Genomic DNA, 12,098 nt, shown 5'->3' with positions numbered 1-12,098 from the left:
ATCCAAAGTTTATAAGCATTAATAAAGATATTCTTTTGTTTCTGACAGGATGTTGTTATTAGACATATTAGCATCTGCACCAATGGATGAAAACATTCTAATTATTCTAAGTTATGTATCCTGCTCCTTTAATTGCTAAATCGCTTTAAAGTCAAGTGGATTCTGATTGGCTGTCAATGTTTGTATTGTTCGTCAGCTGGAAACAATCTTTCTGATGTGGACTTCCCTGTAAACGAGCTTTTAGAGTTGATCCAGATTGAACATGAGAAGTTAAAGCTTTTGGTTACATGTTAGTTTCATTTGTGTTTTTAGGGAGGGCATTTTGATCTGGCCGACCGAATGTTTCACAGTATACGAGAGGGTTGGCTCTCTGCTTCCAAACACAACATGGCTGATGTGAAGGAGCTCATCCCTGAGTTCTTCTACCTTCCTGAGTTTCTGCTCAACTCCAACAACTTCGACCTGGGTGAGGACAACTAGCCTCATCTCTACCCTAAATACAGTCTCTTTCTTTTATTTTTCTACAAATGTGTTATTTAATTTGGTTAATCTTTCCTAAAGGGAGTAAACAGAATGGCATTAGGCTTGGAGACGTTCTTCTGCCTCCGTGGGCAAAAGGAGACCCAAGAGAGTTCATTAGGGTTCACAGAGAGGTAATGCATTGTCCCTGATGGAGCCTGTGGTCAGAAAGAAGCTCTGTGTGTCATTGTTTCATCCGCTCCTAATACAGATCTTTAATACCGTTCTCCTAATCCCACTTTTAACCTAAATGTCAGAGAATAACTGAAGGCCATCTCCAGAAACAGGTTCATAACCTTTAGGGTTTGTGTGTGTTTTTTCAGGCTTTGGAGTGTGACTATGTCAGCTCCCATCTGCATGAATGGATCGACTTGATCTTTGGTTACAAGCAGCAGGGTCCTCCAGCGGTGGAGGCAGTGAATGTCTTCCACCATCTCTTCTATGAGGGCCAGGTGGACATCTACAACATTAATGACCCACTTAAAGAAACCGCTACCATTGGATTCATCAACAACTTCGGCCAGATCCCAAAACAGGTTTGCGATTAAATTTTCGAAAATGTCATGAATGACGTTGGTGGTTATTCTGATAGGATAACTGTGCAAACTTGACTTCATACATCTGGTAAAAATCACAGTGACACTAGTTGGGTAAAAGTCATGGAAAGGAAAGTTTGTTCTGAAAGAAGTTGTATCCTCATTTGTTTGCTGATGCCATTTGGTTTGATATTCTGTGTTTAATGTAATTAAATTCATACATTATGTGTGACTTAGGTGTCCATATTCCTTTTGGTACCACTGTACAGTACATCTTTGTTTTTGATTTATTCAGCATCAAGTTTAACCTCTGTTTTTCTATTATTGTAGCTGTTTAAGAAGCCTCATCCTCCAAAGCGGGTGCGCAGCAAGTCAAACGGAGAGGTGCCTGGTGTGCCTGTTACAATCAACTCCACCTTAGACAAGATCTTCTTCCATCATCTGGACAACTTGCGCCCCTCACTCACTCCTGTCAAAGGTGATGCAGATTGGATAGAGGTGTACAGTAGGGATGTAACGATACACTCATGTCACGATTCGATACAAATCGCGATACTGAACTCACGATATGATACTATTGCTTTGAATAGTCATACTACTAAAAATAAATGTGATATGGTGATTTAAATGATGTTTGCGCTTTCACTTTGAGGACTGCCATCCCGGCAGCACATATTTGCGCTGAGATGATAAATGCAATCAATCACGGTTCTAATCGCAAGAAAGCATGTGAAAATGACTATTCCTAAACTGTAAATGATTAGTTCATCCAAAAATTAAAATTGATTATTTTTACCATGCCTTTATGACATTTTAAGTTTTAGAGGAATGGACTTTAAATAATAATAATAATAATAATTCATCACATTTATATAGCGCTTTTCTGGACACTCAAAGCGCTTCACATAGAAGGGGGAATCTCCTCAACCACCACCAATGTGCAGCATCCACCTGGATGATGCGACGGCAGCCATAGTGCGCCAGAACGCTCACCACACACCAGCTTACTGGTGGAGAGGAGACAGAGTGATCAAGCCAATTGGTATATATATATATATATATATATATGGGGATGATTAGGAGGCCATGATGGACAGAGGCCACTGGGCAAATTTGGCCAGGATGCCGGGGTTACACCCCTACTCTTTCGAAAGACATCCTGGGATTTTTTGTGACCACAGAGAGTCAGGACCTCGGTTTAACGTCTCATCCGAAGGACGGTGCTCAATTGACAGTATAGTGTCCCCGTCACTATACTGGGGCGTTAGGACCCACACAGACCACAGGGTGAGCACCCCCTGCTGGCCTCACTAACACCTCTTCCAGCAGCAACCTGGTTTTCTCAGAAGGTCTCCCATCCAGGTACTAACCAGGCTCAGCCCTGCTTAGCTTCAGTGGGCAACCAGTCTTGGGCTACAGGGTGAAATGGCTGCTGGTGGAGGGACAGAAATCTCTCAGGTTTTATGAAAAAATCTCTTAATTCGTTTGAAAGTCTTATAGGTTTTAAACGACATGAGGGTGAGTAAATTAAGACAAAATTAAAATTTTTGGTTGAATAATACCTTATAAATACAGTAAGCTGAGTCTTGGATAAAACTAACTCTATATTGTGAATCTTATCATTTACATCAACGATACATATCGTCGCATTTTTATATAGCAGTATCTCGATATAACAATGTATCGTTACACTTTTAGTGTACAGTAGCATTACATCCTCTGTGATGACCAATCAAAAGTCAGATCCAAACAGCCCACGTTTTGAATCGCATACCATTTTTTGTTGTTACTACTAATTTTATATTCTGTCATATACATTTTGTATTAATATATATATATATATTGTCAACTATTTAATTTAATAACTATTTATTCATAATTAAATGTCATTTTTATTTGTTGAAACTGTTTTTTCAGAAACAGTTCTGGTCATACAGAGAACAATTCTGGCCATACAGTGATGAGCATTTAAATGAGCTCTGTGTGTGTCATTTGTGTCGTACAGAGCTGAAAGAGCCAGTGGGTCAGATCGTGTGCACTGACAAGGGCATTCTGGCTGTTGAGCAGAACAAGGTGTTGGTTCCTCCTGCCTGGAATAAAACCTTCGCCTGGGGCTACGCGGACCTCAGCTGCCGCCTCTCCAACTATGAGTCTGACAAGGTCATTTGCTACATACAAGTTCTTATGTTTACTTGTAGTGCTTTCAGCAGCTGTTGTGAATGGCTGTCAGATCCTAAAATGCATTTGGGGCAAGAGCTTTGCATATTCATAAAAAAATGTTAGGTTTACTTTTATAGTAACTACAGTTGAAAAGTTTGGGGTCGATTTTTTTTTAAAGAAGTGTCTATGCTCACCAAGCCTACATTTATTTGATTGAAAATATAGTAAAAACTGTAATATTGAAATATTCAGTGTCACATGATCCTTCAGAAATCATTCTAATATGCTTATTTGGTGCTAAGAAACATTTGTCATAAATTATCAATGTTGAAAACAGTTGTGCTGCTTAATACTTTTTGTAGAAACTGTTCATTCTTTTTTTCAGGATTCTTTGATGGATAGGTAGTTTAAAAAAACAGCATTTATTTGAAATATTTATTTTTTTGTAACATTTATAAATGTTAAATTATAAAATGTTTCTTTGTCACTTTTGATCAATTTCTTACTGACCCCAGACTTGAATGGTAGAGTGCATATTTTCTGTATTTTGCGGAGCATTTATAAACAGAGTTTCTTTGAGTTATCAGAAGCATTTGACATTTTTTGCAGTATTTTCTTTCTATCTTTTTTTCTTCTCAAAAAAATTCTGTAGAGATATACAATGTTGCTGTGGGAAATATTCTTCTCAATGTTGTTCAGATGATTTGCATTTCACTAGCTGTGTAGTAGTGCCCACTAGTTGTAGTGTTTGGTTACACTTGCTTGTGGTGTTGGTTCATTCGATATAGTGTGTATAGTTTTCAGGCTTAGTTGTCTAATGTTCGTGTGTTGCGTTCGTCTCATAGGCAGGGATAGTATATGAGTGTCTCTCTGAGTGGGGACAGATCTTGTGTTCTATCTGCCCCAATCCCAAACTGGTCATTACTGGAGGATTCAGCACAGCCATCTGTGTTTGGGAGACCGGGACCTCCAAAGAGAAAGCCAAGACCCTCACACTCAAACAGGTAACTGTTATTAGCACATGATAGCTTTTGTTTTGTATTTGATTTGATGCTGCTTGCTTGTTTGATTCTTTTTACTCCAAAGACTCATTTGCTAAACCTACTTGTGTTTTGTATGTTGATTGATATATGTATGTATGTATGTTTCCAGGCTCTTCTGGGCCACACAGATGTAGTTACATGTCTCACAGCGTCATCAGCTTACCACATTGTCGTGAGTGGCTCTCGGGACCGTACATGCATCATTTGGGACCTGAATAAGCTGTCTTTCGTCACCCAGCTAAGGGGTCATCGGGCCCCAGTCTCGGCACTCTGCATCAACGAGCTTACTGTGAGCCCACAATAATGCTTTCTGAAAAGTCACAAATATTGTTTAAACTGCATTTAAAATCCTTTTAGTTTAAACATTTAATAAGCACATACAGAAAACTATGGGGAAAAAAATATATTTTTATGGGTTATTGGGACAATAAAATAATTTATTACTAAATTATATTTTTAATAATAAATAATTATAATAATAAAAATAAAAAAATATATAATAATGTATTATCAGTATTGTTATTATTGGCTGATACAGAATTCTAAATTATTACCAACTTATTCGTTTTTGGTATGAAGTTTATTTGATGTAGTCATCAAACTCTCAGAAGCTGTAATGCGTTAAAAATGTGCTTCCCTTTGAAAAATTCCTGAAAATTAATTTATTTGTGAGCTGAACTAATATATATTAATATAACTATTAACTAGAAAAGTATGAAAAAAATATTTGCATTTTTTTTAGTTTATTGCCTGAATATGAATTAATTTCGAATTAATAAGTGAAATGCTGTTTACGTTATAAAAAAAAAAAAAAAGAGAGATTCCTGATTTAGATTCTTGCTTTTTAAGAATCCTCATTATAAAATGATGCCTCAGAACTAACTGAAGTATTCTGATTTGGTTATGACTCTGTGGGTGTAGGGTGATATAGTGTCCTGTGCTGGTACCTACATCCACGTGTGGAGCATTAATGGAAGCCCCATCGCCAGCACCAACACCTTCACCGGCCGCAGCCAACAAATCCTCTGCTGCTGCGTCTCAGAGATGAATGAGTGGGACACACAGAATGTTATCGTTACAGGACACTCAGATGGTGTTGTCAGGGTAACAGCCTTCATCTGAATTTACCTTCTTTCTTTCCACTCTGTCTGTTTAAAAGTGTTCAACAGATAACAGTTCTTGACAAGTGACTTTATGTTGTAGTTCTGGAGAACCGAATTTCTGCAAGTCCCAGAAACCCCTGCTCCAGACCCTGTAGAGCCCCCTGAGGTGCCAGACTGCTGTGGAGAGATTGGTAAAACATCCCCCCCATGACATCTTTTAATTGTCATTTGTTCTGTATTATTGCAGAGTATTAGATCAAATAAATAAAATTGATTAACTTTGCTATAACGCTTTTTAGCCTGCTTTATGCATTACATGAATTTCTTTGGACTTTTATTAGATCTTTTCATATTAAATCTTGTTCTTCCAGAAGGTCGTGACGCTCCAGACGATGACACCAGTGAGTCTGAGGGAGAGGAAGCCAGCCTCAGTCAGGACCCCAAGCCTCGAACCTCAAACAGCCAGCCCAGCAGTGCCGTCCACAGACCCAAGCCTCGCAACGGAGCCTCCTGGTCGGTGGACAGTGGCTCTGACGACTCCCGCCGCTGGTCGGACACGCTCAGCATTGACGAGAAAGACGGCTTTGTTTTTGTAAACTACTCAGAGGGCCAGATTAGACCAGGAATTCCCTCGCAGCCACATTCCCAACCGCACTCAGCACCCTCACATGGGCCCGTGCCACAGCCTCTTCAGCCCAGTAATATGGAGGCTCGGTCCTACAACAAACTCAAACCAGGTGAGGTAGATTAAAACCAGCCGTTTCATGTGATGACTTGTGATACTTTTAATTATATTAAAAATATAATTCAATATTAATTTATTATAATATATTAAAAACTAATTTAATGTATTTAATTCTAATTTAATACTGTTTTACTACAAATTATGTTATAGACATAACAATTTACATGAAAAGACCAAAGCGAGATCAGTAAATCCTTAAATGAATTGGATTTTAATTTATGTAATCAAAATGCATTTAAATTCATAGATTTCAGAAGTGTGGCTATTTAATCAGTTAAGCATTAGTGCTGTTCTCTTGTGTTGGAGGATTTTTATGATAGTGTTTTTTTTTTTTTATGTGACCAAATGGCATGTTCTTTACTGTTTACTTTGACTCCTGAACAGGCTACAGATGGGAGAGACAGCTGGAGTTCCGGAGCAAACTCACCATGCACACAGCGTTTGACCGCAAGGACAACGCTCATCCTGCGGAAATCACCTCGCTTGCCATTTCAAAGTAGGTGCTCTGTGTTTGTGCTGGAATGTGGATAAAAGAAAAACTGGTTTCTACTGTGTTTCTGATGTGATTTAACATTGGCATCACAGTGTTTTCTCAGAGGGCATCAAATGAATTGTTTCTTAACAAGATAACGGTTGATAACAAGCTGTTCTTGTGTACTCAGAGACCACAGTAAGATCCTGGTAGGCGACGGCCGTGGCCGCGTGTTCAGCTGGTCTGTCAGTGATCAACCAGGACGCTCCACTGCAGATCACTGGGTGAAGGACGAACAGGTGGACAGCTGCTCCGGATGCACAGTGCGCTTCTCCCTCACTGAAAGACGCCACCACTGCAGAAACTGTGGCCAGGTCTTCTGCCAGAAGTAAGAGATTATTTGCGATAATATATGGACTGAATACATTTGAAAATATATATATATAATTTTTATTTTTTGAAAGGGCACTGCAACAATTTTTTTTTTCAATTTTTTTTTTTTTATTTTTCAATTTTTTTTGAATTTTTTTAAATCTTTCAAATGTCTTGATAATTAGAATGACTATAATTTCAGTGACTAAATCATTTTCAGCTGATTTTCTGTGTTTCACAATTTGTTGCTCGTCCCCTTTAGGTGCAGTCGCTTTCAGTCAGAGATCAAGCGGCTGAAAATCTCCTCTCCTGTGCGTGTGTGTCAGAACTGTTACTACAACCTGCAGCATGAGCGGGGCTCTGAAGAAAGCCCGAGAAACTAGATCACCCTCACCCCGCCTCACATGCCCAAAACACCCAACCACCCTCAAAAAAACCCACAACACCGCTCCCCGTGCAAAATCCCATTGGTAAATCACTGACGTAGACCAAAATGGGATCACTAATGCTCATAATTCCATATATTACAGAAGTGTCAACATTAAAGAGAGACGATTGTTAGTTACTTTTCCATTCATGCATTTTCTTTTGCAGTTTGCTCCGTCATCTCATTGGCATCATCCACAAAGTCGGCAATGTTTAGATTTTAGAAAAAGCGATGCGTATAAAACGCTTCCTGATGAAACGAGATGACATTTGTTTATATTGTAAATACTTACAATGGCATTTTTAACTTGAAACAGTGAAACAAAAGTCATTATTAAGAGATAAAAGAAGAAATGAAAACAACACTTTGCTTGTAATATAGTATTACAGTATGTTAAAAATCACTCTTGGCTTTAAAAGAACAAAAATGTGAGTGTGTGTGTGTGTAGTCAATGTCACAAGTCACAGCATCCCAGCGGGAATAATATTGGGGACTATGAATGTTGATAAATGTTTGTGGGTTGACATTACTAGCTTGTCTAGTTATGCAAATGCTTAATTATTTGGTTTGTTTTATATGTTCTGTTGAAGTGTTGCCCACAGTATCAGCCAGTTGCCATAAACAGTTTTTCGGTTTAAATTTTGTTGCCAAACTGCCTTGATTTGTAATTACTATTATATATTTTAACAGTAGGTCAGTGAAAGTATGTAATTGTTGAATTTAGATCAAAGACTGAGGATTTTGACCACTGTAAATCATTGTTAATGACAGGATTCATTCAACCTTTAAAAGATTCCACTACCTTTTTGTTTACGTTTTAGAGACAGAAAATCAGTTGATAGACTATAATATGAAACATGTTTCTGAAGTGTCAAGAGTTAATACACATTTCATATTGGATGTTTTACTGTGGGACTTTTCTGACAGTCCTTAATGCAATTATTTATCTGTTATTACAAACTAATATGAATTAGATGACTTAAATGTTGATTTGACTCTAGCTTTGTTTTTTTACTTTTTCACTATTCTTATTCTTAAAATCTCAATTTTAACCGTTTGCGATGTTGCACCAGTTTAAACGTCTGTAGATTATGAAAGCAATAGTTCCTGATGATTTCACTCCACATACATTTGACGAAAGACTGTAGCTTGAAAGTTATCATGTGTAAAGAAAAAGGGATTGAACACTTTTTGATGGACTGGAAGCCTACTTTCTCTGTACCTTAGGCAAGACTATGAAATAGAAAGTTTGTTTCATCTTTTCTTTTTTTTGTTTGTATATGTTTTTGTTTTTGTTTTTTTGCTTTTCTTTTGATACTGTGGGCAATACCTATCAAAAGTGCTGCTTTAATTAATAGAGAGAATATCTTTCTCTTTCTTCCTTTAAACTGTCCGACACTTACAACTTTAAAATATGAAAAATTTGTTACAGTTGCAGTTTTATGTATGATTTCCGTACAACCTAATATGCACTCATTATAGTTGAATTATTCTGTATTAATGTACTGTAATTCAGTGTGCAATCATAACGTCACAAAGCTGTTGGGATTTTGCTGTCGACAAGCAGCTCAAAGATCAAACGACTTTATCAATCTGAAATTATTTTTGCACCTTGACATAGAGACATGGAGTAATCATTGTTTTATCAGATGCATTTTAATGTTGTGGGCTATTATTTTGAAAGAGTGCATTTCTTTACAGTGAGATGAACTGTACAAAGTATTTATGCAATTATAAGGTTTTCTTTTTTTATGAATTTTTGTTTTGTTTGTAATTTTTCAGCAAGTTTGGTTACTTGTTGCATGTCTAACACAGCTGACTTTCTGTGTCAGAGTTTTGTACATGTTTTGGCATTGTTTTTGTTTTGTTTTCTTTCTTTGGCTCATTTTTATGGCATTATCTAACGAGTCAATCCTGAAGGTTTTGTGTACAGTTTTAGGCGGATATACAGAGAACATGTCCCATGACTCTGGAATGACTTTTATATTATATGTATGGATGTTGAGGACTGATCTCAGAACTGATGAAATACACACGGATTGTCCCTGTTTGGTGGTCTTGTGATAGACTGCATTACTACAGTATCTAGTGTGCAAAACTGTGGTAGCTGAATGTTCATTGTATATTTGTGTTGAAAAACAATTATATGAAACCCCCGTCCCCCATAAAAAACCCTTATACCTGTTATTATGACGCAATACATATGGTACTCATACTTTTTAATTTAATTTCAATTAAATACTTGCTGTTTATCACCACCAATGTCCTCAAATGAGTTTTTTCCATATTAACTTCCAGTGTAGTGAATGAATGTAAAATCTTGGAGGCCAAGAACTTCATTATGACTAGGAAGACTTTAGAAAATGTATAACAATATAGGACAAATGTGATTTCACACTTTTTAAATTGAACAAATTTGATAAAAGCGGTTTAATCGAGACAGCATTCATCGTGCTTGGAAAAACTCATGTTTGCCTTGATCGCTAACAGCTACAACAAAGTCTTAAGTATTAAGTCTCTGGTGAAAGCACTGAGGTGTTTGATCACTGGTTTCCGGGAACACCGCTGAATGCTCATTTGTTTGAGAAACGATCCATTCTATGGAACATGAATGTTTAAATTTGGGTGTCCAGTAAACCACTGCACTGAGAGAGCAAGGAAATGAGAGACAATGTTGTAATCTGAGTGATGTGCCAATACCACTCATCTGTTTGTTTGCTATGGCACTTTATAATATTCTTTATTACACCAAAAAATACAAAGTAAATCATGTATATATGTTCTAAAATATAAAATGGCATCATGACATTTCTATTTGAACACAAATTATTGAAAGTAACCTGTAAATTACTGTGCCTTGTGTGTACACCAATGATCTATATAGACAAATACATCTCTTTTATAGATCAGTGGTGTACTGTTATGATTCACTGCTCTGAGACTTTATGAGCGATCCAAGTGCAGCATTTATTTAGGACAATCCATAATAGAAGTCAAAAACAGGCAAATGGTCAAACAAACACACAGAACAATCCAAACTAGACAGAATCCAAGGAAACAGGCAGAGAACATGAAACACTGGAAATGCAGTTGCACTAAAAAAGCTACGCTTTGAAAGCAAACCAGACCACAGCTTAAATAGGCAAACACAAACAAGCTAATGATCCACAGGTGGGACAAATCAAATCCTAATGAGTCCGGGCAATGTTTTATGGGTAAAGTAGTTCATAACGGGAGCGCAAAGGAGTCGAGAGTAGTGTCCTCTGTTGGAGATCATAGGCACTCCAGCTGGCGGATGTAACACACAAACTCATGATGGTTGACATTGTAACAAAGTTTATATGTCTTGGGAGTAAACAAGAAACATGAATGCCTCAAATTGAACCTGATTGCTGTTCACTTTATAAAAAAAGGAAAAATAATAGCCAGAGACACATTAGCTTCTGGCACTGCATGAACATCTATGCTTATATTCATGTTCTGTACACACTAGAAAGATTTAATGAGAATTCGGTTGTCACTGTTGATTGAATTCAGTTGCAGGATATGGATTTCACACATAAGTGAACTCTATATACAGCAAAAGAGTGACAACCATATTCACTGTAGCTGTAAGTAAGTAAGTAAGTAAACGTTATTTATATAGCACCTTTCACAGACAAGAAGGGTCACAAAGTGCTTCACAATAAAAACAGAAATAATAAAACAAATATAAACCACAACACACTTAAAACGCAAACAAAACCATATGGCTATGCTTGTCTAAAAAGATGTGTCTTAAGGTATTTTCTAAAAGTTTCTACAGAGTCCAAGGCTCTCAAGGCTAATGGAAGAGAGTTCCAGAGCCTTGGAGCCACCACACAGAAAGCACGATCACCTCTTGTTTTAAGACGTGTTCTAGGAACAGTAAAAAGGTCTTGGCCTGAAGACCCCAAAGAGCGACCAGGAGTGTGTGTGTGTGTGTGTGCAATAGATCCTGGATGTAAGAGGGAGCTTGACCATGGAAGGCTCTGTAAGTAATGGTTAAAATTTTACACTGCACTCTAAAACTAATTGGAAGCCAATGAAGAGCCTTAAGCACAGGTACGTGATCTCCTGTTGGTCTTTGACAAAAGTCTTTCTGTACAACTTGCAGTTTGTCCATGGAGGATTTGTTTAAACAAGTGTACAGTACATTGCAATAATCCAGACGAGAGGAAATAAAAGCATGAACAAGCATCTCCAGCTCTTCTTTAGAAACCACGGATCTAATCTTAGCGATGTTCCTGAGATGGAAAAAACAGGAACGAACCACAGATTTAACATGACTGCTAAAACTCATGGATTTATCAAAAATGACACCCAAATTTCACACAACATTACCGTCCGAGGATGGTAGAGCCCCAATGGCCTGCCTAATCTTTGGAGTAATGTTGTCTGGAGCAAAAATCAGCACCTCAGTTTTGTCTGAATTTAGTTGCAAAAAGTTGTCTGCCATCCATTTATTAATGGAGGCTAAGCAATTGTGCAACAAGGACAGTTTATCCAGCCTATCAGGGCTAAAAGATAAATATAATTGAATATCATCAGCTTAACAATGATAAGATATTTCTCCAAAACTAGATGCAGTGTGTAGCTACGTAGCCTTAACTGCCATTACAAGACTAAAGTAAAAAACTATGTTTCTTATTGAAATAACAGATCTTGCCCTTTATTCATTCTGATCATTAATGGAAAAAATA

General features: G+C 37.4%; 1 protein-coding gene across 6 annotated transcripts in view; it reads left to right on the top strand.

Annotated features, from left to right (window-relative positions):
* wdfy3 (WD repeat and FYVE domain containing 3) overlaps positions 1-9,635 on the top strand; it is an 83,268-nt gene extending 73,633 nt beyond the window's left edge. For 5 of the 6 annotated variants that reach the window (XM_056250573.1, XM_056250574.1, XM_056250575.1 and 2 more), the window contains 13 exons: positions 313-466; positions 562-653; positions 843-1,055; positions 1,386-1,533; positions 3,061-3,215; positions 4,061-4,219; positions 4,368-4,547; positions 5,180-5,362; positions 5,462-5,552; positions 5,733-6,098; positions 6,491-6,602; positions 6,769-6,966; positions 7,213-9,635. In XM_056250573.1, the coding sequence (XP_056106548.1) occupies positions 313-466; positions 562-653; positions 843-1,055; positions 1,386-1,533; positions 3,061-3,215; positions 4,061-4,219; positions 4,368-4,547; positions 5,180-5,362; positions 5,462-5,552; positions 5,733-6,098; positions 6,491-6,602; positions 6,769-6,966; positions 7,213-7,333 (2,172 nt within the window). In that variant the 3' untranslated portion in view covers positions 7,334-9,635. The remainder of the gene's footprint in view (positions 1-312; positions 467-561; positions 654-842; positions 1,056-1,385; positions 1,534-3,060; positions 3,216-4,060; positions 4,220-4,367; positions 4,548-5,179; positions 5,363-5,461; positions 5,553-5,732; positions 6,099-6,490; positions 6,603-6,768; positions 6,967-7,212) is intronic. The other variant, XM_056250571.1, reaches the window with a different exon arrangement.
* The last annotated feature ends 2,463 nt before the right edge of the window (positions 9,636-12,098 follow it).

Source organism: Rhinichthys klamathensis, unplaced genomic scaffold (assembly GCF_029890125.1).
Source record: "Rhinichthys klamathensis goyatoka isolate OS25496 unplaced genomic scaffold, OSU_Roscu_1.1 h1tg000071l_1, whole genome shotgun sequence".
Lineage (NCBI taxonomy): Eukaryota > Metazoa > Chordata > Actinopteri > Cypriniformes > Leuciscidae > Rhinichthys > Rhinichthys klamathensis.
Note: the sequence above shows the minus strand (reverse complement) of the source record. Positions and strands in the feature narration are given on the sequence as shown.